Source organism: Mesocricetus auratus, unplaced genomic scaffold (assembly GCF_017639785.1).
Source record: "Mesocricetus auratus isolate SY011 unplaced genomic scaffold, BCM_Maur_2.0 Super-Scaffold_100010, whole genome shotgun sequence".
Classification (NCBI taxonomy): domain Eukaryota; kingdom Metazoa; phylum Chordata; class Mammalia; order Rodentia; family Cricetidae; genus Mesocricetus; species Mesocricetus auratus.
This window is the reverse complement of record NW_024429194.1, coordinates 80500301-80527561: the sequence shown is the minus strand read 5'-3', so window position 1 is coordinate 80527561 and position 27261 is coordinate 80500301. Positions and strand designations below refer to the sequence as shown.

The 27261-nt window shown below is 54.6% G+C and overlaps 1 protein-coding gene across 5 annotated transcripts in view; it reads left to right on the top strand.

Moving 5' to 3' along the window:
* Prr5 (proline rich 5) overlaps positions 1-26933 on the top strand; it is a 41057-nt gene extending 14124 nt beyond the window's left edge. The window contains exons 2-9 of one of the 5 annotated variants that reach the window (XM_040754048.1): positions 4019-4138; positions 11053-11133; positions 16664-16712; positions 16943-17000; positions 22534-22625; positions 23011-23151; positions 24731-24866; positions 26033-26933. In XM_040754048.1, coding sequence (XP_040609982.1) covers positions 4029-4138; positions 11053-11133; positions 16664-16712; positions 16943-17000; positions 22534-22625; positions 23011-23151; positions 24731-24866; positions 26033-26502 — 1137 coding nt within the window. In that variant the 5' untranslated portion in view covers positions 4019-4028 and the 3' untranslated portion in view covers positions 26503-26933. Of the gene's footprint in view, positions 1-3815; positions 4139-11052; positions 11134-14475; positions 14609-16663; positions 16713-16942; positions 17001-22533; positions 22626-23010; positions 23152-24730; positions 24867-26032 lie in introns of those variants that run through there. The other 4 variants (XM_013111322.3, XM_005067052.4, XM_040754049.1 and 1 more) reach the window with 4 other exon arrangements.
* Positions 26934-27261: the final 328 nt, after the last annotated feature.

Sequence of the window (27261 nt, the reverse complement as noted above, 5' to 3'; positions counted from 1 at the left end):
GGAGTGTGGGGTCCTAAGGGTTTCAGTTTCCTTTTCATGACCCTCAAATTCTGGAAAGCTACCCATCTTCCAAGTGGCTTCCCTGAGTCCCTAGAGGTCAATTGACCCAGTAACAAGGTTAGAATGGACCCTGGCTGCTCACTCAGGGCTCACTCCCCGCAAGATAGCTCTGATGCTCTTGGGGTCTCACTTGGTGGCCAGAATCCTGTCTCAGGTCCCTGTTCCTTGCTGGCCAGGTGGAGGTTGGATGATACTTGGGTCCTACGGGAGGAGGCAGTGGTTCTGAGGTAGGGACACTGGCAGTTTAGGGTGTGTGTGAATGAGTTCATTTGTCTACCATGTCCTTAACCAAGAACCTTAGACACAGGTGACTCTCTTCAAGGCCATTCCTAAGACAACTCTCAATCCAGATATCAAACCCATAGGTCCCCATCGGTGCCTGGGGAACCCAGTAGGGCACACACAGTCCCTGTACCAGCTTATAAGGGTGATAGATGTACCAAGAACTGTCTAGGGATTCTGCCCAACAGGGTTCTCTGTCCCTTTGACCTATCGAAGCTGCCTTCATAGGGGTTGGGTTTGTTCAGGTTTTCTGACACTTCAGCCCACAGGAACGCGCCTCAGTTGTCTTTTCTGGGAGCTATAACAGCCTGAGATGCTCCCAGACTCTGCCTTGAATTTCTGGGCCCAGGGAGCTCTGCCCTCTGCTGCCTACCACCAACAATCACACGGAGCAGCACCCGCACTGCCTACCCCCAGCCCCAACACCCGGCTGCACCCCCGCGTCTCTCTCTCACTTCTGCTCTGGGCTGTGGGTGTAGCCAGTCTAAGTCTGTGCTGGGGCGGGAACAACTCATGTCTCCACTCTCTCTGGAGATGTTTTCTCTCTTCTTTTCCTTTCTCTGAGACACTGACTCCTAAGAGTCTGTAAATCACTATGGAGTCCAAGCTGGCTGCAGACTCAAGGCATTTCTCCTGTCTCAGCCTCTCACCTACCAAGATCACAGAGAAGCACCCCCGTACTTGGCTCTAGATGTGTCTTCTAATCCTCACAACCACGTACCCCCATTCTGCATGTTATTTGTCCCACTTCCTAGACCCTGGCTGCACCCTAGCCCGCAGCCCACTTCTCCCTCCCTCCCCCTGCCCACTGTGGTCTCCCCTCACCTCTTCTTTCCCTCTGGTTGCTGTTACAGAGCAGCCCAGACTGCCTCCCTGTTCCCAGCCTGCCACCCCTGCCAGAGAGGCAGCCAGAGGTTAGCCCTGCCCCTTGTCTGCCCATCTGTGCTGGGTATAAAGTCAGGCTCCTCTGAGGAGCCCAGGGTTCTGAAGCAGTTAATTACACTGGCTACCTCACATCTATGCATCTTGGTTTTCACCAATATGGCCTGAAATATGAGACGAGTGTATCTAGCCATTCCTATTGAGCACCTACTGTGTGCTTAAGCATAGGGGAAATGGGTATGAGCATGTTACAGGCCCTGGCCCTGATACAAGATGCCAAGAAAGCCATCCTAAGTCTAAACAAGGGCAGAGTTGGTCAGAAGGGCGGATGACCTTTGCCTTTGATGTTCTCCACTGAAGGATGTTCTGGAGAGCAGGGAGGCGTTGAGATCTGGTAGGCATCTCAAAGATTGGCAACCTCAGGCTTGCTCTTCCTGCACAGTGGGAACTCAGGAGGGCAGTGTGTGCCATGGCCAGTTCCAGCTGCTATTTGTGATGGGAACAGGTGTGACTTAGAGAGAATGATCAGGAAGGGTCTGTGGTCCAGGCTAGAGATGCTAAGGATGGAGGATGGGGAGGGGAAATAGGATCAAAAGAAGGGTGTAGTACATGCATCCAACCTCTTTATTTCAATTTAAAAATTTAATTCTCTCTCTCTCTCTCTGTGTGTGTGTGTGTGTGTGTGTGTGCGTGCGCGCGCGCACGTGCCCTAAGAGGCCAGAAGAGTGTGTCAGATTCCTAGAGCTGAAGTTACAGGTAGTTGTGAACTGCCAGATGCAGGTGCTGAGAACCAACCTTAGGGTTAGGGTTGGGATTTTATGTTGGCCAGCATTCATAGCTATCCTGACACAGAGTTCATGGGCAGTAGATTGGACGCTCCTGATACAGGATGAAAAAACCCCAGGGCCTGGCCTGGGTATCCTGGAGGGTCAGGGAGAAGCAAAGATTTTGTGGCCTTCACTTTCCACACAGGAAACTGAGACCCCAGAGAAGTGACTCACCCAAGGCTCCAGCTAGTCCAGGGGCTGAGAGCACCCACCCAGATCTCTCAAGGCTAGTGCTATGAGATACTGACTGCCCCGCCCACCCATCCCAGCCATGCTGTCCACCCCTGCACACCAGCACAGGCTAGTGGGTCAGTAATTCACTTGAGATTTCCTTCTAAGTTTTTTCTTTTTTAATTAAGATGGGAAACTCCTGTCCAGTTGTTAACAGAGTCCTGTGCATGTCACTGTGGCTGGCCTCTTCCTACCCCCTTGAGCAGAGCTCCTGGCCTGTAAGCCCAGTGCTCCATAGTTGGTTGAGCACATCACACCTCTCTGGGTGAGCAGTCTCACCCCTGCCTTGATGAGAAGGGATGGAAGCTCCCTGAACATCCCCAACCTGAATGCCTCATCCTCCAAGATCTGGGTTCCCTGACATGGATCCGGAAGCTGATGCCTGCCATTGTTACCCCGCCCTTGCTTGGGGGTTGGTGAGCTCATCTTCCGTTGACCTCCAAGTTGGGTTCTCACTGGCACAGACAGCCTGGTGCCATTGACTGAGAAGGAGGCTGGGGAGCCCAACCCTTCCCTGGCTGTCATTTCACAGTAGCTTGAGTAGCCTTAAGCTCTGTGAGAGTTCTTGTGAACAAGGAGCTGTCTGTTTACGACTGCCCCCCCCAGACAGGCATCTGGGGTGTCTGGTATACAGTGGGCGCTTAGGAAATGCTGGCTGGTCCTAGTTGAACCATGACTCTGCTCTCCATGCCTGTCCCCCTGTGCTGGAGATGGCAGGAGAACTAGCGGGTCTCGCAGAAGCTCGGCTGAACACACATGGGCACTGTGTGTTCATGAGGCCTGAGTTAGGTCCAGCTTGCCATGTTTGAATGGCAGAACCCTAGAAAGGTTATTTTGTCCTGATGCCACAACATACCCAACAGATAGAATCCAAATTGTTCTCAATGCCTCAATGCCCCAAGATCATCTTGCCCAGACACAACAATTTAGGATATTCTGATTTCTACCATACAGGGGAACCTAGATTCAGGGGGTGTCACTGCCCTCCGTTCCTTCAACCCCCATTGCTGCAACCCCTCTGGCCAGTCAGTCAATCATCTAAGATCCCTGCCTGAGAGCACCCTAGTCCCTGGTCCCTCCCCTAAGAAAGGAGTCTAGGATAGCCTGGTTCATGCTGGACTCAGGTGGGGTGGGGCTGATGGTTGAGGCACCCGGCTGAAAGCTTTGATCCGCAGTGGGAGGAGCTTGTGTCCACGTGAAGGGGTCTAGATGGATCTCTGTGGGCACAGCCTTTTCTCCTGGGATGGATGACTGGCGAGGGAGTGACTTCAGGGGACGTTGATGGGAGACCATGGGCCCCTGTGCATGCTGTGTGGGTGTGAGACCATAGTATTGGGTTCCGGTTGGGCAGTTGGGGTTGGACTGCTGTGTGGCTCTTGTGGTGTGGTTTCCGAAGGGAAGGAAGGAGGCGGCTGAGAGGGCCCCCTGAACTGGCCCTTTGGCGGCTGAGGGCTCCAAGACTCCAGCCCCGCCCTCCCAACGCGGGGACACGCCCACCATGGCCCCGCCCAGAGGGAGGCCCCGCCCCTGGCCTGCTTTTGCGCTCCGAGCGCTCCACGCTGCGCTGCCGCGAGCAATGGTTCACAGGGCCCGGCGCTGGGCGAGCGGCCCCGGGCGGAGGCGCGGGGCCGGGGCGGGACCCCACGGGGTCGCCGGGCTTGCTGCAAGCAGCCGAGTATAGTCGTAGGGGACGCGGAGCGTGCGTGGGCCGGGGTGAGCATGAGGACTCTCCGCAGGTTGAAGTTCATGAGTTCGCCCAGCCTCAGTGACCTGGGCAAGAGGGAGCCGGGCGCGGCGGGCGCGGACGAGCGGGGCACGCAGCAGCGCCGGGCCTGCGCCAACGCCACCTGGAACAGGTAAGGCGCGCAGCCCGGAGCGGCGTGGCTAGAGACGGCACCGCGCCACTTTGCGCGCAGCTCGCCCCGCCGCCGGGCCGCGCGCGGGGAGGGAAGTGAGTGCAACGTGTCGGCGGCTCGAGCCCGCGGTCGCGCCTCGGGGGCGGGCGGCCCGGAGCTGGAGGCCTCTGCGCCCCCACTTAGCAGGGGCGCACTTGAGCTTCGTGGGGCCCCAGCGGGGCGCCGCTGCACTTCCTGTATGCGTGTCGGGCTCTCGGCGCGGGGTGGGCGGTGGCTTCCCTCGAGTTGGACCCCGGGCTTCCCAGCTGTCCGTGGGGGTGCGGCAGCTGCCAGACATTCCTTACCGGACCCTTCCGGAGGCCCATCCCGGACCAGCCGGGCGTGGGAAGCCCCTCCCCCAGCTGGGCTCTCTGAGCCAGAGTCACAGATAGTTCTTTTAGCCGAGTTACCCAATGGGTCTCCTCGTGCCCCTTCAAAAATAAGTAGTATTTCCACCCAAAGTAAAATACGGATCGAGGGAGTGTGAGGCAGACTGTTGAGGGAGGTCTGTGAATGCTGGCTCTCCACTCCACCCCTCCGCCTGGCAGTGAAATCCTACCAGGTGTTTCACCCTCTGTGGTCTGCCGCCAGGGACCCGGCTGTCACTTGGACACACATCTTCTGTTCATCTAGTCTGTGAGCAACCCGGGGAAGGTAGGGCTGCCAGCTAGGACCCTATCTTCCACCCTCCACTAAGCTGCAGACTGCTTGAAAGCCAAGACTACCGGCCTGCCTTAGTTTCCCTCTATCCTGGACCTGCACGGTTCTCACTGGGCTGGAAGCAGAACAGTGAGAGAAGGAAGACTCCTTCTGCCCCAAAACTGCTCTCTCTTGTCTTCATCCTCTTCCTTGTCTCTGACCAGGGTTTAGTGGAGCCACACTGACTTTTGTTTTTTTTGTTTGTTTGTTTTTCTTTTGGGGGTTTTTGGTTTTTTGTTTTTACGAGACAGGGTTTCTCTGTATTGTTTTGGAGGCTGTCGGTCCAGCCCGGCCTCGAACTCACAGATATCCGCCTGTCTCTGCCTCCTGAGTGCTGGGATTAAAGGCATGCACCACCACCGCCCGGCGCCACGCTGACTTTTGGCTCAGATTTCAACTCCATTTCTCTGCTATGTGACCTTAAGCAGTTTGCTTACCACTTCTGGTCCTCAGTTTCTTTAGCAATGATATGAGTAAGTGACTGTTGTTGGATTAGATATGCACACGTGTAAATAAGGCTCTGAGCATGGCTTCTGGCACACAGTAGGTACCCTGCAATTCAGAACTTAAGTCCAGGCACACTGAGAGAACACCTATAGGAGTGATATCTGGGGAGTTACTAAAAGCAACTTTGGCCGGGCGTTGGTGGCGCACGCCTTTAATCCCAGCACTCGGGAGGCAGAGACAGGCGAATCTCTGTGAGTTTGAAGTCAGCCTGGTCTACAGAGTGAGTTCCAGGACAGCCTCCAAAACAACACAGGGAAACCCTGTCTTGAAAGACCACACACACACAAAGCAACTTTGTGGGGACCCTTTCACTCCCATCTGGGGACCCCTGCCTCAGAGGACTTAGAAAGCTCCTCACTTTGTGTGGTTGTGAAGGGATCTGCTTTTTGTCAGAGCTCTTTTGAGGGGGGGGGAGGCTTGCAAGGAGAGGTCACCGAGCTTTCCACAGGTTTTTCCTTTGGTGAACTGTCAGAATGCAGAGACTCGATGGCAACTCCCACTGTACCTGAACAGCTCCTATCTCCAGCCTTTGGGGCGAGAGGCTCCCCCTGCCTAGGGAAACAGTCGCTCCACTGTGTTCTGTGCTCCTGTCCTGTGTCAGCCTGTTCAGGGCCCTCAGTTCACCCTGTCACATCTTCGACAACCAGGAAGGTTCTGCCCTCCACCCCAGATGAGAAATACAGGGGAACCCAGAGCACCTAGGACCTGTACTGTTCAGCATTCCCAATCCCCTCCCAGATAGATGTACACAAAGAAGTGAAGGGCTGTGAGACAATGGCCCAGAGACCCCTCCCAGCCCCTGCCTATCTTCCTGCTCCTCTCCTGGAGTGTACTGCCTGTAGGGGACATCGGCTCCCAGTAGGGTCTCACAGCAGCCTCAGCCTACAGATCCTGGTTAACCCTCTAAGCTACGGCTCTCATTCCCAGCCCATGCATGCCCCCCCTTTACCTCCCTGACCTCCTGGTGTCCTGGAGCTGGAGAGTCATGCCACGCTGGACCACCCCAAACACTAAAAGTGGAGGTGCGGTCGGGCTGTCTGGGGATTCTAGAGGGTGTCCTGGCTTTGCCTCTGCTGTCCTTGGCTCATGATGACTTTGTTTTATTTAGTTCCATCTGTCTTCAGAGCCTTCTCTAGCCAGGTCTCTATGAGTTCTGGAGGGGAATGGTGTTTTGTTTTGTTTTTGCTGTTGTTTCTTGATACTTATTTTTATTTATCTGAGTATTTTGGCATGTGTGCCTTCGTGCCTAATGCCTAATGCCTGCAGAAGCCAGAAAAAGGTATTGGATCCCCTGGAACTGGAGTGACAGGTGGTTGTTGGTCACCATGTGGGTGCTGGGAACCGAACCCAGGTCCCCTGCAAGAGCATCCCAGTGCTCTCTGCTGCTGAGCCACTTCCCCAGCTCCCTAGTTTTGTTTTGTTTTGTTTTTTGAGAGAAGGTTCCCAACATATCCCAGGCTGGCCTGAAATTCACTATGTAGCCAAAAATGGTCTTGAGCTTCTAGTCATCCTGCTTCCACCTTGCTGAGTGCTAAGATTGCAGGCATGTGCCTCCATACCTCACCTAGGTTTCCTTTGTTTATGAGGCCATCAGCCACCAATTCAGGGCCACCTCAACAAAGGACCACTTCATCTCTAGGCTTTTAGCGGGTTACAGCTATAAACAGTCTCTTTCCCACTCAGATTGGATGCTTTAATCCATACATAAACACCTGGGGACAGTGTCCTACCCACTACAGTGACAGTGAGGACATCTCCCAAATTGCCAGCACAGTTGTTGCTTAAGATAGTCCACACAGTCATGTGTTCATCCATCCATCCATCTATCCGTTCATTCATTCATTCATTTATTCATTTACTCGGTGTTGGCTGGACCAGGTTGAGATCTTGGTTTAGCAGCAAGCAGCCTGCTCAGAGCTAGAGACCCTAGTCAGAAAGTAAACAAGGGTACTGTCAGAGGAGAGGTGATTGCTGGTGGCACTTAGCACTTGGAGGAAATAGAACAGGGGACGCTGGACTGCTGGCTTCCAGGCCTGCCCCTGCTCTCCATGTCTGCTGGGTGTGCAGGGCCATGGGAAGTTCTCAGGAGGAGGCATGGCATGCTGCCTTGTTCCCTACACGCACCTGGCGTCAGGGAGCTGTTTGCGGGGCACCTGCTGCTGCTTTCCCAGAGCTCAAGGCCACAACAGCCTCCCCGCCTGGCTTAACAGCTCTCCACTGCCAAGGATGTGCCCTGTTGTCCCTAGCCTTCCAGCCCAGAGGCTCCAGAAAACTCCCAGATGTCGTCAAGATGACTCAGGGCTTAAGAGCAGTGATTGTTCTTCTAGAGGACCCAGGTTCAATTCCCAGCACCCACATGGCAGCTCACAACTGTAACTCCAGTTCTAGGGGATCTGATACCTTCACACCAATGTACACAAAATAAAGTTAAATAAATTATTAAAAACATATTTTAAAAATAATTAGAAAAAAAAAGAATCCTCAATAGACCCAAAATGCTAGGGGATCACATGGGGGAATCTTAGCCTTCTGAGCTGTCACTCAACTGGTGCCTCACCTCTGTCCCTCCCCTCTGTCCCCCAGTAGGTGAAACCCTGGGCAGGCAGGAGCAGGACAAAATACACCCCAGAGTGTGGGACCCCTGCAAAACAAGGTGTGCACCCAAGCCCTCCTCCTCCCAAGTGGGCTGCCCTTCTCCATGTCGCTAAAGAGAACGGGGGCATGAGAGGAAGGAGGTGACCAAGATGCCCCCTGACAGCAGTGCTGGGGATGCCTCTGAGGTCCTGTCCCAGCGGGGACAGGAGAAAGCTAGCATTAGATTAGAGCTGTCTTTCCAGGGCAGGCGGTCCTAACTGAGATGGGAACAAGGAGCAGGGCCTTTTGGAACCTCAGGGAAGGATTTAATACACTAATTTCCAGATGAGAAATTGGGATCCCAAGAGCCACAGGGACCATGTTGGCCCAAAATGTGAGAGGGAATGAAAACCAGATCCCACCCACGTTCACCTCTGAAGTCTATTGGAACCCCCAACCCATGGGCTCATTAAGGGCCAGACGGCAGAGCCAGAGCTTCCAGGCTGGGGTCCTAGGGATGTGGGCCCTCACTCACTTTGCCTTACTCTGCCCTGGGCCTCAATCTAGGTGTGGCCAACAGAGCAGTAGCTCCAAAGTGTCCCTGCCCTAGTTCTTAGCCTATGGATGTGGCTTTCACGTGGCTAGGAGATTTAGCAGATGTGGTTAAACTGCAGATGCTGAGCTGAGGAGATGGCCCCCAGCCTGTCTAGGTGGTTTTGTGTGGTCACAGAATCTGTGAAGGGTGGGACAAGTTAGAGAAGGTGTGACCAGGGAGCTAGCTGCCTCACTGTCCTTGAAGACAAGGAAGGAACGTAGAGCCAAGGGACAGGACACGGTGCTTCTAAAATCTAGTCAGGTTGGAACATACTGCCTGGAGCCGTAGGAGGTGGCCATGCTATGCTGGGCTTTAACCCGGTCTGGTGAGTGACAAGTCCGTTCGTTACCTCCCAGATGTCGGAGCAGATCTGGCTTGCTGTAGACCACTAAGTGGTTTTAGCAGTCATGAGATAGTCACCCCTGGCTCTTCCTCTTCCCTACTTGGGCCTAGGCACTAAGAACCAGGTCTGAGATCAGGGGCGTGGCCTCCTGTCATCCAGCTTCCAGGTACATTAAAGAGGGCCCCTGGCAAATAAGAAACAAACCCGTGTCTCCCGTGTTCTCGGGTTCCTGGAGGGCAGTCCAGAGCAGACTGGGTTCTGGGGAAGATGGTGCCCCCAACCTCTCTCTGCAGGAATCTCAGCCTCCTGGTGATACTGTAGAGTCATTCTCAGTGGAACCAGGGCGGCCACAAGTGAGTGTCCAGGAGCTTCAGGACTGGGCTGTCCCTCCTCTGGTGGCAATGCTTCTCAGGCTGAGTTTCTGCCTCTCCCTATGCCCACCCAGTGAGGCGATGCAGCCTCTGAGGCTGGGACCTGGCCTGCCTACACTGAGAGCCTGGTTCTCTAGTGGAGGTTAGAGATGGGTGGGGTTCTACACCTGAGAGCCTGGTTCTCTAGTGGAGGTTAGAGATGGGTGGGGTTCTACACCTGAGAGCCTGGTTCTCTAGTGGAGGTTAGAGATGGGTGGGGTTCTACACCTGAGAGCCTGGTTCTCTAGTGGAGGTTAGAAAAGGGTGGGGTTCTACACCTGAGGATGTCTTCCCTGCCCTCACCCGGAAGTCCCTTCGTTCCTGTGGTTTCCTGGGGACCATCTGCAGATGTCCTGACTGGGCTTGCCACCCTGGCCAGGAGACTGTTGCTGAGATAGGCAGGGTTTCACTTCTCTGTTTCAGGGTGACAGATCACATGGGGTCCTCTGGCCTTCTCTGCCCTCCCTCTCTCCAAGCTGACAGGGTTTTGTTTGTTTGTTTTGGAGGGTTTGTTTTGTTTTACTTTGAAAAGCACACAGAGCCTCACAGAGCTAGGGAAGGAGAGCCAGAGGGAGCAGGGTTTAACCTGTGTGTCCCCAACGATGGGGACAGGAGGACTGTGAGCCATTGCTTCATCTCAGTTCTGGTTCTGCTGAGGAGTAGACATGTCCCTTGTCCCTTGGCCTCGCTAAGACTCCGTTTCTCCTCTAACTGGGGTCTGACTGTCCCCACCCAAGAGACTACTACAGTGAATGAACCCTGGGTTGGGTGTGGCCAATGTGTCCTGAGTACCCATTCCTAAAGGCCTTGTAGGCCCCCAGGAGGTGGGCGGTGTGTTTACTCGGTTCATTGTATGGAAGGGAACACCAATGGCTGGAAGCTAGAGCAGGTTGCAAACCCAGGCCTGTCCCTCTGGCCATCCATCAGACTGCAGGGCCCAAGGGGAGAGTTGGGGGGCTGCTCAGAGGCTCAACCTGGACTGGCCTAGGAGATGGTCAGCTGGCTATGTGTGTGTGGCGGGGAGGGGGGCTTTAGGGCTGTTGGCCCAACCATGGCAGCCTAGGTTAATGCTTAGGCAGGTTCAGCTCAGGGGTTCCCTGAAGTTCATACAGGGCTGCTGAAGCAAGCCCATGGACCAAACCTAGTGTGTCGCATGATGTATGAATAACAAAGTTTTATTGGTATACAGTCCCACATTCCCAACTTCACAGTATTGAAGCAGATAGCTGAGTAGCTGCAGGAGGCTGGGTAGGCCTCAGACCTTTAACAGCCAACCCTCTGACCCTTTAGAGAAAAGTGTTTGCAACTTCCTGCCTGAGAGGTTTAATCCTCAGGGCCTGGATAGGGTCAGCTTTACTGTTAACATCGGAAAGGGTTGGGTGGGGGCTCCGTGATGCTGGAAGTATTGGGGTGTGGAGGCAAGGTTAGGAGGACATAAGGAAAGCAGAGAGAAGAGATGCAGAGGGCCCCCAGTATCTGGCCTGGCTGGGAGGATTAAAAGCATGCAGGAAGGAAGGGAAGGTCTGCCCAGGTTGGACTACAGGGCGTGCAGGATGCCTGACAGGTTCCGGTAAGCCAGACTTTGTCAGGAGCCCAGACCTGGAGTCTTAGTAGGGCATGGGCACACCCATGATTTCCGAAGGGGCTGAGTAGGACTGGAGGGGACTGGACAGGCGGGAGGAGGCAGGCCCAGAGGGAAGCGAGAGGCCCAGTGCTTCTAGGTGACCATGCTCCTGTCTGCCCACAGCATCCACAACGGAGTGATAGCTGTCTTCCAGCGCAAGGGTCTGCCCGACCAGGAGCTCTTCATCCTCAACGAGGGTGTCCGGTGAGTGCAAGCCAGTCCTGTCTGGGAAACCATCTGTGTGACTGGGGTGGGGAAGGGAGAGTCCACACCCCACTCTCCTGGGGACACCCTTCTAGGGCCAGCAGGGTGGGACTTTAGTGACTTGAGATAATGTCCATAGTCCCTGCCGCCCAGTGGTTACAGAGGATATTTATTCTGTGGAAGAGGAAGGGCCCACCTGCTTAATGACCCACTACCATTCAGGAAACAGTCCAGCCACGAACACCCCTCATTTCCTGTGACTAGCTGGGAACCGAGTTGTGAGGCAGCTGAGGACTGAGGAACGCTGTCGGACTACTGCTGCAAGCCAGGCCTCCGTAGCGTTGAGAAAGTTTGCTGCTGTCTGTGTTTGTAGTGGAAGTGGCTAGCGTTCAGGGCGGTTATGCTGCCTTCCCAGGATCTCACAGCTGGCACAATGAGGTGTTTCCACTCTGCGTTATTAAGCCTTGACCCAGAGCACACTGTCCCTAGATTCAAAGTGTATCTGGAATTCAGCCGCTAACCTAACCTTCCCCTTGGTAGTGAAGGCAGGGTGTAAGGATAAATGGGCCAGGGGTCAACAACCCCACACCCACCTGAAAGGGCCTTTATATGGGTAAAGCGAGGCCCAGGGCACAAAGGGGGCTGGCCAGAGTCAAACAGGACAGAGCGAGGCGCTTCCCCAGGCCCTCTGGCCAGCCCAGGGTACCCATTTTCCTTATTTCTTACAGCAAATCTAAACGATCTGCTGGCCAGTCTGGGCTTGGCCAGTGCAGAGCTCTTGCCTGGCATGTGTGAGGCCCATGGGAAGAGTCTGCCGGGGGCAGGGACAGAGGGGATACCTTTTAATCCACAGAGTAGGTGCAGCCCAGCACTGTGCATCTCTCTTGGCCCTTCTGATGGTGGCTGCCATCTCTTCTCTAAGAGGCCTCCAGTTCTTAGGGGTTGCCCTGCTCCCTAGGATGAGTTGGGGAGAGTAAGGTTTAGAGAAGCCACCCTGTGTCCCCGTTCTGACTAGAAAGCGAGTAAAAGTCAGGGTGCTGGGAGATACCTTGGGGTAGCTACTTTTTCACCAGTGCAAAGCAAAATGCCAGGATCCTTACATAACGGCAAATGGCTTTCTCAGTGAAGCCTGCCTGTGCTAGCATGGGCTGAGCACTTGTGGTGCCTTGAACCCCTCCACTCACCGTAGCCCTCAGGTCCATGCCTTCATGTCTATATTTTAGATGGTCACTGGCTGGCAGTTGAGTGGCTTGGTGACTGAGCTAGACAGGTCCCAACTCCAGGGCCATGGCCATTCAGGACTGTCCCTTCCCACTCTAGCTCTCCTCCACATTACATTAACTAGGTCTAGGGCTGGGACTGTGGCTCAGGAGGTAGAATGTTTGCTGAGCACATAGGAAACCTGAGTTCCAACCCCAGTACTGAATACATCAGTGATTCAAGCCTGTAATCCCAGCACTGGAGAGGTAGACACAGAAGATCAGGAGTTGAAGGGCATCCTCAGCTTTATATCAAGTTTAAGGCCATCCCAGTATATCTGAGACTGCAACTGATTGTGCTTCAAATACCTAGCTGGTCATTGGCTTTGATTCCATGAGAGATTCCATGGATGGAGCTATTAATGGCTGCATACAGAAGTTACCCACACTCTAGCAGGGGGCTAGTTAGTGGCATGGACAGGGGTCTGTCCGCTGTACCTAGGTAGGAACAGTCACAATTAAAGTCTGCCATTTGCATCACTCTCTCCCCCCTTTATATGTGTATGTGTGTACACTTACATATGCATGCACATGAGCCTTACGTGGTTTGGGCACAGGACACGTGGGCATCCCCAAACATTTCCACCATGTGAGGTAGTCACAGAGTGTGCCTTCATAAACCCAGATAGTAGATGTAGCTGCATGCCTGTGGTGCAGAGTGTAGCCTGCCCAGTGCTCCCCAGACACCAGCAGGTCACACTGTCCTGGGCACCAAGACTCTGACATGGTGCTATGTGTTATGGACAAGGTACAGAGATTCTCTGTGGTATGAATTCCCAGCCCCATGATGCACCTGCACAGCCACTGTTCTCAGTGTAAACTTTCATTCATATGCAGTTCATATGCCGTAGGATTTCCTTTAAAATGCCCCGGTCAGTGTTGACTGTGCATATGTGGTTATATGATTGTCATTAAACTTCTGGTTCATTTTGTTATCACTCCAAAAGAGTCCCTCCCCTTTAACAGCCTGGCAAGCATGTCCACTTCCTGTCCCTGTTGACTCTTCTTTTGGACATTTCATAATGAATGGCATTTCATGACAGCATGTGGCCATTTGTGCTTCTGAGGTATGGCTGTGTTGGAGCCTGGATTTGTGATAACACTGATTTGCTCCATATGATTACCTGTGTGGCCTATGCCTGTGATGGAGTGCTGGGTGCCCCTGCTGGGGTTTTCATTTAGTTCTGGGTTTTGTTTGTGTTGTCTATTTTGTTCTCTGTACACCAGGCTGGCCTCAGACTCACAGAGATCTGCTTGCCTCTGCTTCCCGAGTGCTAGGATTAAAGGTGCTGCAGTTAAACCACCCAGCTTGGTTTTGGTTTTTAAAAGTGGGTCTGATGACCTCTGTAACCTGGGCTAGTATTGAACTTGAGATCCTCCTGCCTCAGCCTTCTGAGTGCCATGATTTTAGGTGTGAGCCCAGGTTCTGTGTTTAAGACTTTCACAGGGATGTGTGATATTGTTTCTCTTAGCATATGTCTGGATCTGCTGGACGGTTTCAGTTTAGGGAAACTCTCTGCTTCCCACAGCATGAGCAGCGAGGTGGGTCCCCGCCTCTCACTACATTTCTTTCTGGTTGAGATTCTCAACACTGTGGGTGCCAGTGGCTCCTTGTGGCTTTGGCTGGCATTTCTTGGTGACTAATGGTGTCAGGCATCTTCTGGGTGCTCTCTGGCTGCTCATGGATCTTCTTTGGAGAAGCATTGGCTGGCATCCTTGGTCACATGCCACTGAGCTGTCTTTACTGTGAGTTGGCCAGTTTTTAGTGTTTCTTGGTCTAGCAGGTGTATCAAGCTTACAGCGCTCCGACCACACGCATCCCTGGATAGCTATGAATGCAGCCCGACACATTCATAATGATAACCCCATAGCACATTGCCAAGTGACTGGACACCCCTGGTGAAGGCTAGACCCTTATTGGGTGCTTGCTTCAATCTCTTCTCCATACCCCATTCCCCTTCACCTCCTCCTTGGCTTTTCTCAGGGTTGGTTACTCCTTAGGAAAGCTAATTGTCTCCCCATCTTTTTTCTTTTTGTAGCGGTCCTCCTGCCTCTGCCTACCTCTGAGTGCTGGCATTACAGCTGACACCACCATATCTGGCCGGGTTACATTTTTAAGCCACAAGACTAGGGAGCCAACTTTGGGTCCCCAGGCCTGACTCTGCCACATTATGTGCCTTCCGAATTTCAGTTTCTCCTTCTGAAGACTGAGCACTGTGAGTTTAAGGCCAGCCTAGGCCCTATAATGAATTGGAGGCCAGCCTGAGCTACATAGCAAGACCCTGTCTGAAACAAGTGGATGAACAAACTTTACAGGAATGGCTCTGTAATGTAGCGTGTTCAGAGCCTCTCACTTCCAACACAGCCATCGTTTTTTTCATGCTTCATATAAGATTCAGTAAACTTGTGTCAGTTTGCACCAACAGGAGAATGAGTGTGCTCTGAGCATATCCAAGGTGGGCCCAGACACGCTATTTGTTCATTAGATGGAGTGGGTGCCGTTTTTTTGTTTTTTGTTTTTTGTTTTGAGACACAGGATCTCTCGTAGCACAGGCTGGCTTACAAACTCAGTATATAGCCAAGGATGACCACACTCTGCTGATGGACGTGTGCCAGTTTTGTGATGTGCCGTTTTCAGGCTCCTGTGCATGTGCCGGAGCAGCGTCCTGTCCACCTGGCTGTGCTCGCTTCTGCTTCTGCCGGCCATTTCCTCTTTTTGTTAGGTTTTGTGTTTTTATTTGGAGCTTTAGCACTCATGTGTTTCCAGTTCCTTTGCGGCTTGTCTTTGTTTTTGTTGTTTGCAATTCTGGGGCTGAGCCCGGGGCCTTGTTCATGCACGGCAAGTGCCCGACCACTGAGCCACTTTTCCAGCACCTGGTTTGTCTGTTTTTATAAAGCGTCTTGTGTGGCTTGGGGAGACAGGAGGTGATGGAACCATGCGCTGGGTTGAGCGTGAACTGAAGGACAGGTGATGGAGACCAATCACAGAGCAGGTTTCAAGAGAGTACTGTGCCCAGCCACCAATCAGGATGGGAAGGAGCTTATACTGTAGTCACTCACTGGGGCAGCTGAAAGAGGACCATGCTGTTGGGGATGGTGTTGTTGGAAGCCGAGTAACCAGGGTTTGTGTGTATCAGAAGCATGATGGGTGAGGGCTACCTGTAATTCAGGGCTAGTTCCACCCCCCAGGTGGAAGTAACAGCCACAAAAGTTAGGACTCCTGCGTGGTTTGGCTCAGCACAAGAAGATGCTGTGGATGTCGGGGCTGTATCAGTTTCCTTCCTGGTGCTGTGATTAAATACTGTGGCCAAAAGCAACTAACAGAAGGAAGAGTGTATGTGTCTTACACTGTAGAAGGATAAGAGCGCGTCATGGTGGCGAAGTATTAAGAGGCTGGCCTGGTTGGGTGGTGGTGGTGCATGCCTTTAATCCCAGCACTCGGGAGGCAGAGGCAGGTGGATCTCTGTGAGTTCGAGGTCAGACTGGACCGACAGCCTCCAAAACAATACAGAGAAACCCTGTCTCGTAAAACAAAAAACAAACAAACAAAACAGGCAGGCCTGGTGGGGGGGAGCAGGAAGCCAAGAGCTCACATCTTCAAACCTAAGCATGAAGCAGAGAGTAAACAGGAAGTGAGACCTGCCCCCAGTGACTTAATGCCTCTGTCAAGGCTCCACCTCCAAAAGGTTCCACAGCTTCCTCAACCAGTGTCACCATCTGGGGACCCTTGTATTCAAGGATCCGAGCCCATGGGGACATTCTCATTCAAACCCTCACCGTAGCCATGGGTTCAGCGTGGAAAATGACTCCACTAGAGACAAGCAGCACTGCTCACCAAGTAGAGATTCTGTGTTACTCTGCCGCTGACCCTCCCTGAGCTGTTCCTGCCTCAGCTTATAGCCGCCCGCCGCTGGCTTTATGAAGACTCGGTTAATAAGGGAAAGCCGCTTGGGAGAAGAGGGCTCTGCCAGCTGTGGGGTTTGGGCAGGTAGAAGATGGATGGAGCCCAGTATTGCAGGGTCAGGCCTGCAGGTGTGTGCTTGAGGAAGTAGAAGATGTCATGGTCCCCCTGGGACCCTCAGGCTTCTCTTCTGTGAGACGGGTAGAGGAGGTACATAGTGAGCCAGCCACAAGGTCTGTCACATGGCGGAAATGTTCTTTTGGACCACTTGTGTCGCTGTGCCTAGCAGGTTGGTCCCTGGCTGCAGGATGTTTTCAGTCCTCACCAGCACTGCATGACCTCAACTCAATCTCATCTCCCTTCCCCGCAGGCAGTTGCTGAAGACAGAGCTGGGATCCTTCTTCACCGAGTACCTGCAGGTATGTGGAGGAAGGCGTGATCTGTCCCTCAAAGGGCGTCTCTGTCATGTGGCCTGTGACTGCCCGAGAAGGCTCAAGACTTGCCTCTCAGGATGGATGGGGTTTTGACTATGTGGCGGGAGGATAGGTCTTACGTCTTGGTTGCTTGTTGGTGGACCCCTGGGGGTCCTGTGGGCCAGATCACCCTGGGATAGCTGCAGGCCAGTGATGACACCTTTGTTCTCTCTCAGAACCAGCTGCTCACAAAGGGCATGGTGATCCTTCGTGACAAGATACGCTTCTACGAGGGTGAGTCTGGGGGATGAGCGCAGCCAGCCTGGCTGCGGCCTGGTTGTGTTGATGTTCTGGGAAGGTGAGTGCTTGCCAGGTGCTGGGAGAGAGGGGTGGCTCTCTGGTTAAGATGGCTGGAAAGAAAAGAAACAGCTTTAGGCAAGAGGACTAAGAGGGGACCTTGAAAAGAGTCTGTTCCCCATGCTTGGGAGCCCAGGCAGGCTGTGCGACCCTGAAAAGCCCCCTGCTTCATCTCGCTGCCCACAGGGACTGTGCCCCTCGGCTTCTCAGCACCGTGACAAAGCCAACACTTCAAAAGGTACCCTACCTTCATTCGTGTCGCCGTGATGAAACACCCTGCAAAAAGTGACTTAAGGGAGAAAGGGCTTACTCGGCTTGTCATTCCCGGGTGTAGGCCGTCACACATGCACAGTCAAGATCAGAGAGGTGAACACAGTCTGCTGCACCCAGCCCTCTCACACACAGTTTAGGATCCCCTGCCTAGGAACTGGTGCCACCCACAGTGGGCTGGGTCTTCCCAAACCAACTAACAATCAAGGCAGCACCCACAGACATACCCACCCATAAGCCAGCCTGATCTAGATAATCCCTGAGTCTCTTGCTGTGTGATTGTGTCAAGTTGGCAAAGCTAACCATCACAAAGGGACCGGGTTCATGTTTGACTCACAGTGTCAGAGGTCCAGTGACCTCATCATGTTGAGCCTGAGAGCCAGTGTCATGTCGGAGAGCATGTGGCTTAGCAAAGCTGTTTACCAGGAACAGCTTCTGTGGCCAGGAAGCAGAGACAGGAAGAGACCAGAGGCAGCGAGTACCTTTCACAGGTCCTCCTGCAGTGCCTCAGTTATGTTTCTTGATGCCGGGGCAAAAGCAGCTTAAGGAAGAGGATGTTTTGCGCACAGTCAGAGCCTGCAACCCATCATGGTGGGGAAAGCGTGGTGGCAGAGACAGGAAGAGACAGGTCACATGGCACCCATACCCAGGAAGCTGATGCTCACCTCACGGTCTCCTTTCACTCGGTCCAGGACCCCAGCATCTGGAATGGTGCTGACTACATTGAGGGCAGGTCTTCTCACCTCAATTAACCCAGCCTGGAGACTAGATACACCTAGAGAGGATCCATCTCCTGTTCTGAATCCTGTCAAGTTGACAGTATTAACCATCACACCCACAACCCACTTCCTCCCACCAAGTCCCACCTAAGGCATATTCAACTCTGAACTGGTCAGTGGTCCATCACGTGATGAAACGAGCATCGTTGTGTTCCAGTTACATCCACAGCGCCACTGGCTGTAGACCACACCATCAACACATGAGCTGTTTCAGGGGCTACCTTATACCTGGACCGTAACAGGAACCCCACCCCATTGTCTGAGAAATAGCCATGTTGTATCTTTGAATATCCAAAGACCAGAGAACTAGATTATGGCAAAGGCCATTGTTCCCACGTGGGGATGGCAGAGACAACAGTTTGTCCATAGCCACAACTGAGGCAGAATTCAAGCCTTGGTGTGATGCCAGGGCACCCCTAGTCCTTTCTCAGGCTCCACAGTCCAGCCAGCCTCCCTGCCTGGTTCAGCCTACATCATGAGACAGAGGTCTTTGACCTCTTGAGGCCCCTGGTGTCTGATAGTCTTGGGGTCCCAGGAGGAGCTGGGCACTGTGGTGAGGCAATATCCAGAGGACTTGGCATATACAGACTCTCCTTTGCAAATTCCTGCTGTGTGCCAGGCCCTGTGAGCATGTGCCAAGTACCCATGTGTGCCAGGCCCTGTGCTGGCTTTGGTGAGCAGCATTTGATGAGCATCTACTATATACCAGGTCCTACACTGATTTCAGGATGAAAGCATTTTATAAGCTCCTACTTTTTGTATACTAGTACCTGTGCTGGCTTCAGCATTTGAGTGGCAGTGCATGCCCCAAGACAAAGGCAGAAAGATCTCTGTGAGTTCAAGGCCAACCTGTTCTACTTAGTGAGTTCCAGGAAAGCCAGGACTACCCAGAGAAACCCTGTCTCAGAAACCAAACAAAATACCCAGAAAATTTTTTGAAAAAGGAAGGGGTGGGGGAGGAAGGGACAAAGAAGGAGGAGAGAGAGAAGCACTTACTGTATGTAGCCTGGCGTCGTACTGGCTGACTGTCGGTTTTGTGAGCACCTCCCCTGGGCCAAGCACCAGGTGTGTTCTCCACTAGGTTAGGTCCTGGTTGGTTTGCTTCTGCTGACTGGGTGGGTACCCAGCAGCCCGGGGAAGGAGCCATAAACACTCAGTCCTGCTTGTGTTGCACTGGTCACGTGGCAGCCGAGGTACAGAGCAGATGGATGGCTTTCTTAGCTTCCCTTAGTCACTCTCTGCTCTAGGTTCCTCCTCCAAGTGCGGGGACCTGGCTGTCAACCCACTTCAGAGAGTGGGGGCCTGAGGCTGGGAGTCCTGCCTCATTCCAAGGGGTCCCCTGTTCCCTGTCATCCTGCATGTGTCAGATAAGGCAGGCCAAAGCAAGAATGAGAGAGCCTGAAAACAGTGGGCGTGGGCAGGAGGCCCAGGGGGCTTCCTGGAAAAGTCAAGGGCAGTAGTCAAGCCCTAGGGTGGCTCCCTGAGTGTTTGGCACCTGAGGAAGTGGCCTCCCACACCCGCCTGACCCGCCTGACTCAGCACATTCCCTGAGGTGCCTGTGCCTCCCACCAACGCAGCCCGGGGGGAGCCAGGCCCTGGGAGAAGGGCAGCTTTGTGAAGCCTGTGGAACCTCATGACTGTGATTCAAGGCCTCCCGGGGAAAGGGGAAAGGATGCCCTGATCAGTACTGTCCCACCTCTAGGCCCAGGGAAAGTGGCAAGCTCCAAACATCTGTGAACATACCAGGGGTACCAACATATTGCCGCCTCCCTGCCCTGGGGGGGGGGCTTTCTAAACCACTGTTGCTGAGAAGGGCTGGAGATGGGAAAGATACAGGCCCTACCCTGCAGGGCCTTAGCTGAGGACTGAGACAGAAAGCAGATGTTGACAGGCTAGTATGACAGGCTAGGGAAGCTCTGGGGAAGGGAGCGTGACTCCATCCCAGCAGACAGGGAGAGCTGTGTAGCAGCCTCTGGATATGGCCTCCAAGTGTGGTGGTCTCAGAAGCTTATCCACCCCTTCCAGCCATCCCAGTCTCTCCACCTCAGGAAATTCATCCCCTTGAGACTGCTCCCGAAGCCAGTCATGCCCTCAGCCCGTAACTGCTGGAGGGACACATGGAGGCAAGTGGCAGCCTCCAGAGAGCAGTCCACCTGTGCACCTGTCCCCTCTCTGCAGTCATCATCTCCCAAACTGGGTGGTCCCTGGAGCCGGAGCCACCTGGAACAGGAATGATCACTGCAGGGGAGCAGCCTGACACCTCAGAAGGTTCCTAGCTCAATACCAAGGGGGCCACAGGGGCCTTTTGTTCCTGAGGCTGGGGTCTGTCTCTTCTCACCCAGGAGCAAACTCAGGGCAGCTGATGCACCCAGCACTCTCCTCTCTCTGCCTGCCTGCGCCCAGGCCGCAGCCCCTGCTGTACAACATTGGCCCCCACCTCCATCCCTGGAACCTTCCCTGCATGCTGGTGGACTGGAGCTGTACCTGGCTGCCTTTGCTGGTTCTTAACCATCCTGGGTCTGAATAAGGGAGAGACGGACTGCCCAGTGGAAGCCTGGCCCTTCACTGAAGCTTCCTGCTCCACCTCTGGCTGGGGCCCAGGCAGGGCACACACATTTACTGACCGTGTCACACCACCAGCAAACACAGGGTACCTTGTCATGGATCCCTGGGGGCTTATCCTGCCCCTTACATAGAGGGCGCCTCTAGGTCTGTCAGGAAGAACTTTCTGGGGCTCCACCACAGCCACAGAGCCGCTTCACAGCCTTCGTGTCTGACTTAACCTCTGCTGACCCCACTCCCCAGCAGACAGCAGTCCGCAGTCCCAGGCAAGAGCCCAGCCAGGGACCAGGCTACCCTTCCGGGTCCCTGACAGCAGTGGCTCCAGCCGGGTCCCTGACAGCAATGGCTCCAGCTGGGGCCTGGATTCTGTGTCTTACAACATCTGCTTTCTTGGTGTGTCTGCCCTGTGGGCTGGAGGACGACCTTCACTTGGTGGCACACTGCCCTGGCTGGCGCCCAGGGCCACCCCACAGCCAGCCAGGACTGAACAGCCTTTCTTCCTGTATGAAGGGACTTTGTGTTCAGGCAGGGTTCCGAGGGGCCGTGAGCATCCGCCTGCCCCGGGCATTCCTGCAGCCTCCTTGCCCCTGGAGCCAGGTGTGGGCCACCCAGGAGTATTAGAGCTGTCCGCCAGCAGGCAGCCCTAGGTGGCCGCACACAGAGGCCAGCCTGCTCCTGAGGCCAGCTCTCTGTCCCCCACCCCAACACACGCGCACACACACACACACACACACTCTCTCTCTCTCTCTCTCTCTCTCTCTCTCTGCTCTCTCTCTCTCTCTCTCTCTCTCGCTCTCTCGCTCTCTCGCTCTCTCGCTCTCTCTCTCGCTCTGCATGGACCGGGGACTTTCCATGAGGGAAAGTTCCACAAGTATTGGGAAGCTGGGCAAAGACATTCATAGGCTTCCTTGTTCCCATAGAAACCTGGAGACGGACAGACTGGCCCACAGTCAAGGACCCTTCCCTCCCTGCTCAGACCCACGTGGCAGCAGAGGTCTATGGGACACACGCTGGGACTGTTTACTTGTAGACCCAGCGGCTGTTTGTCTCAGCTGTCTATCCTGGTGACAGGTTCCTAAGTCTGCAAGCCAGAGTCATCTTGGGGCACCTAACTGCCCCGTTTCCCGATGACTACCTACCTGGCTGCTGGCACCGCTCTACCTGAAGCCAGCTGAGTCCTCCAGCTTATCCAAACTCCAGTTCCCCACACAGCTGCTGCTTTTACTTGGTAGAGGTGGGTGGGGTGGGTGTCACATGCCCAACATGTATCCAAAGCCAGCTCAGACACCAGACAACTCCTCCAGGAAGTCCTCCCGGCCAGCCCTCGGCCCTGTCTCTCAAGTTGGCTGCAATGTTGTGGCCTGGGCCCTTGAGAGGGAGCCAAAGACTGTAGCCTGGGTCGCTGACCTTGAAGCCCACCCATTACCCATCGTCCCCCCGAAGGCTATTCTGTATCCTGCTTCCCTGCTAGATAGTAGGGGGTGTCCAGAGCCATTGGGGGCTTGACTGCCCCAGTGCCCAAGATCAGGCCTGTCCCACTCAGGGGTTCCCTAAGTGGATGAATGGGGAGGAAGTAGGCAGAGGAAAGGGTCTGTGCCAGCGCCTGCACCGGCATACGTGCTCAAGGCAGGGCAGGTGATGGTGAATGGTGGCGGCTGATTCCTTAGTCACTTTGTCCCCTCTGCTGTAGATTGTATACGTTGTCCTTACCCACTTCACCGGGGCTCAGGGTGGCAGAGAGCGACCCTGTGCTGGGGCAGGTGAGGCCTCGGGGACCGCCCACTCTTGCTTAGCTCCTTTTCCTACGTGGGTCTGCTAGTGTGTTCAGGACATGCCCTGATGGCTCTTCTTGCCCACAGGACAGAAGCTGCTGGATTCACTGGCGGAAACCTGGGATTTCTTCTTTAGTGACGTGCTGCCCACACTGCAGGCCATCTTCTACCCTGTGCAGGTAAATGGCTGGGTGCGTGGGAGTGAAGGAGTCCCAGTTGTCCCTGGGAGCCTGGGATGGCTCCAGGAAGGACTCCAGGCTTGATGCCCTCCTCTGCACTAACCCAGGCTGTCCCTTACAGGCCAGCTGAGCCTGTCACGCCTGGGGACTCCTTAGGGCCCGTAAGGCCTGGAGTGGGGAAGCCAATGGTGGAGCCGGGCCCTAGATGGTAGAGAAAGCCCTACTAGGGGAGACGACTAGGAGTCTTGAATCTCTGTGGGAGGGAGAGTGGAGAGAGGGCTGGGTGTCACTGGAGCCCATCCCCACATCCCACCCTTGACCGGGGATACAGAGATGAAACTGCATGGCAGCAACAGGGCCAACATGCCTCCTCCTGTGTCCACAGGGCAAGGAGCCATCAGTGCGCCAGCTTGCCCTGCTGCATTTCCGGAACACCATCACCCTCAGTGTGAAGTTGGAGGACGCGCTGGCCCGCTCTCACGCTCGCGTCCCCCCTGCCATCGCACAGATGCTGCTGGTACTGCAGGTGGGACAGGGCTTGGGGACCCAGGACCCTGAGACTGGGAGATGATAGGGACCGACTTGCCTGGGAGTGGACAAGTAAGGCCTCGGGGCCAGGCTATGAACCAGAGAAGAACCAGGGCTAGGACACACACCACACACACACTCACACACACACACCACACACTCACACACCACACACACACACCACACACACTCACACACTCACTCACTCTCTCTGGTTCCAGACACCTGGTGCAGATGGACTTCAGCAAGGCTAGCTCTGGAGAAGGGGCAGTGACCAGTTAGTATAGCTGGAGTAAAGGGACCTGCCCCAGGACAGAGGGTTTTGGGCCACCATGTGTCCTACATTTGACACATCCCCTTATGGTTTGCCAGCTCACCATTCTGAATTCTCACTTGCAGTCCCCACAGGACTTTGGAGGTACCACCAACTGCTCCATTTTACTGACAGGGGAACATTTTACTGTTCGTGGGAGCATGGCCTCACTTGGATTTTCACAGGCACTGAAAGCCTCGCTGTAATGAGTCTCCCCCCCCAAACACGTGGAAATCCTTTTAAAGTTAGGGTTTGTCTGGTCGGGCCTAAGGGCAGAAGGAAATGGTAAAGGTTTCAGAGCGAGGAACAGGCTGGAGTTTGCAGGGTCCAGGGGCTGCCCTGAGTCGGGGCCTGTGGTCACCTTGGAATGGAGCTAAGTGCAAGCCTTTGGGTGAGATTTCCATAGACTGGGTCCGGTCTGACAGGGTGACGGTGAAGGGAGCGATGGAAGTTCAGGTCTCTGTGGTGCTGGGGCTAGGATTCCCCTGGAGGAGACAATGAACGCCCAGAGTGGTGCTGCTCCCTTCTGCCCTCTGCTGGCTACTGTGCCTCCTGCAGCCTCCCTGCTATGGTTCTAAGTCCCAGCCTAGCCTCCTTACCCCAGAGGTTTCCTTCCATTGTCCCACCTGCCACCTCTCCCCAGACTGAGTGGCCTTGCCCTAAGGTTGTCGTCCCTGACCTTACCTTGGTCCCAAGGTGAGCCTGGCCTTCACTAATTCAAGTCTTGAGTTGCTGTGAGGTCACAGCTGCTGGTCAGTGTGTATTGGGTGCCTACTGGGGGTCCGAGTGATGGGATGCCAATCACACTAACAACCATGTGTGAGTCTTACACGGTGTGCAGGGGAGCTGTGACCCCGTACAGTTTACAGAAGTGTATGGTCAGGGTGTGGTGGCCCACACCTTCAATCCTAGTCCTCAGGAGTCAGGGGCAGCAGGGTCTGTCTCATGGTCAAGGCAGCCTTAGACACATAATGAGACCTAATTTCAAAAAGACCGTGGGGACCTGTCTAACCCTATGGGCAGCCTCTCCTGCCTGTGGCCCACCCTTCCCAGCCCCCAGGCATGAGCAGTGATGCGGAACCTCTCACAGGGCCCCAGGACATCAGTGCCAGTGACTTTAGTGTAAATCTCCTCGTGGTTATAGGGCGCCCAGCCATGGAGGAGGCTGCGGCAGCATCTTCCTACCTAGGATCCCACCTGGGGAAGATGGGACAGAGAAAGCTGCTGCTGGACCAGGGTGTGTGACCCCCCCATTCTCTTTCAGGGAGTACATGAGTCCAGGGGTGTGACCGAAGACTACCTTCGCCTGGAGACACTGATCCAGAAGGTGGTTTCACCGTACCTGGGCACCTATGGCCTCTACTCCAACGAAGGGCCCTGTACCCATTCCTGTATCCTCGGTGGGTGCTTCCTGGAGCAATCATGAGGGCAAAATCAGGATCCCACAGGGGACAACACACAGCCAATCTGCCCCATGCACCTGCCTGGTCCTGCCAGGTGCAGATCTGGACCCCCAGGGTACAGGGAGTATTGGAAGGTAGCAGGCAACCCCCAGAACAGTGATAGCTTTCCACAGAGGCCTGCCATGCATCCCCTAGATGTTACATCTGTATGGGCTCAGGGAGGGATAAGAGTCTGGGGAGTCCCTCAGAAACTGGCCGTGTCATCCCTTGTTCATCCAGCAACATCTTTTGGGCACCTGCTACATACCAGCCCAGAGACCAGCCCACGCCCTTCTTCATAGTTCTGGTCTAGCAGGGAATATATGTGAGTCCCCGTGGTGACCACTGGGATGTAGGAGGGGATGCCTAGATCATAGGAACAATCACTTGGCTCTCCATCATCTGGGCTGCTGCCTAGGGTGTAAAGCCCTAGTCTTGGGTGTATCTCAGTTCAGGCAAGTTAGAGCTGGAGGTCTTTGCACCTCCCAGGACTTGTTAGGTTGCAGACAGCCAGATACCTGGTGGCGGAGTAGGCGACCCCTCCTGGTCCAGAGAGGCTCCCTGACAGAGCTTGCTCTACTCAGGAGTGCCACCCCATGGTTACTATTGGGCATTGCAGGGTCCTGCTTGGAAGGCTTTCTCCTACATGGCCAAAGGGATTCTGCTCTGTCCTCACTCCCTATAAGCCTGTGACTTTCTACACAGCCAGTAAGGCTTGTAAACAGCTGCTTCACAGCACTGCCACACCCTGCAGCTCCTCCATGCAGACTTGTCCCCTGGTGCCAGCCTGTGAGAACAGGAACCCAGTCTAACCTAGCCACTGGTGCCTAAGATCCGTGGCTTCCTTGGGTGAGGAAACGAGACATGGGTATATGACTGGCATGGGGTCATTCCAGGTCACTGACGGCTTGCAGATTTGAACCTGGGCAGCTGAGGTCCCACTGCCTGTCCAGGCCAAGGCTGGGAATGTTAAAGTTCTCCAGCTAGGGCAGGAGGCTTGTACACAGTGAGCCTTTTACCGGTGGCCCTTCTGTGTGTTAGACACTTGATGACTTGGGATATAGAGGAAGCATGTGGGTCAGCAGCCACCGTCCTGGTATATATGACTGTGTCTGTTCCTGCAGAGAAACGGCTCCTGCGTCGCTCCCGCTCTGGGGACATCCTAGCCAAGAACCCGGTGGTGCGCTCCAAAAGCTACAATACGCCCCTGCTCAATCCCGTGGCTGAGCATGAAGCAGAAGGCACAGCGGCTGGTGGTACAAGCATCCGCAGGCACTCGGTCTCTGAGATGACATCTTGTCCTGAGCCCCAGGGCTTTGTGGGCACACCTGGCCAGGGCCCTTCGGGGACCTTCAGGTCCTCGCCAACACCCCACTCAGGGCCTTGCCCTAGCAGACTGTACCCCCCTGCCCATTCCCCAGATCAGGGCCCAGCCCACGACTCCCCGCCCACCTCCAGCCCTGAGACACTGGTGGACCAGATCCTGGAGTCCGTGGACTCAGACTCTGAAGGAATATTCATTGACTTTGGGCGGGGTAGTCGCTCCAGTGTGTCTGACTTTGATGCAACCGGAAGCCGGCCGAGTGTTGTGTGATGGCCTGAGGTTAGTCCATGTTTTTACTGGCCCCTGTGTGTTTACGTGTCTGTGGATGTGTGCGTGAGAGACTTGTTCCTGATCTCACCAGCCCCCTTGTCACTGCCTTGGTCACTGTATACTCCCAGTCTGTTGGAAGACCTTCCCACTTCCTCTAGTCACCCCAGGTCTGATTGGATGTCCAGTTGGTACCATCCAGATGCGCACTCAACCACCTCGAGGATGGGGTCACCATGTGCCCTCCTGCCTGCCCCACCCTTCCACCCTTGGTGCCCACGCCTACCCAGGAAAATGTGAAAACAGTGGGTTCTGCCTATGCCAGCCCAGCTTGGCCCCCACAGAGATGGGACCCAAGCCACAGCCAGACCTGCCTCCCTCTGCCCTGGGTTGCCACCAAACAGGAAGGGATGAAATAAAGTTACGGCTCCGGGCTCCTGTCTTCCCCCTGCTGTCCTTCTGGGACCCCCACCTCACAGGCCCTCCTCCTCCTGCCAGGGGCACGTTCCCAAGCTGAGGCCATGGACATTTGCCCATGGCCCACTCTGCTACTTGTTTTCAGGTCCAGTGTTGCAATGTCATCCTGTTGGAGGGGCCTGAAACCTTAATGGTTGGCGCTTAGGTATAAAACAGGCCCTACTGTGGGTCCCTGGACCCAGACCCACGAATTAGCTGGAGGGACCCACTGCATCTAGGGAGGGGAGGGGATCTCATGGGGCTCTTTTTTTGGTGGGGGTTGCTGAATACCCTGGTCTGGTGGGA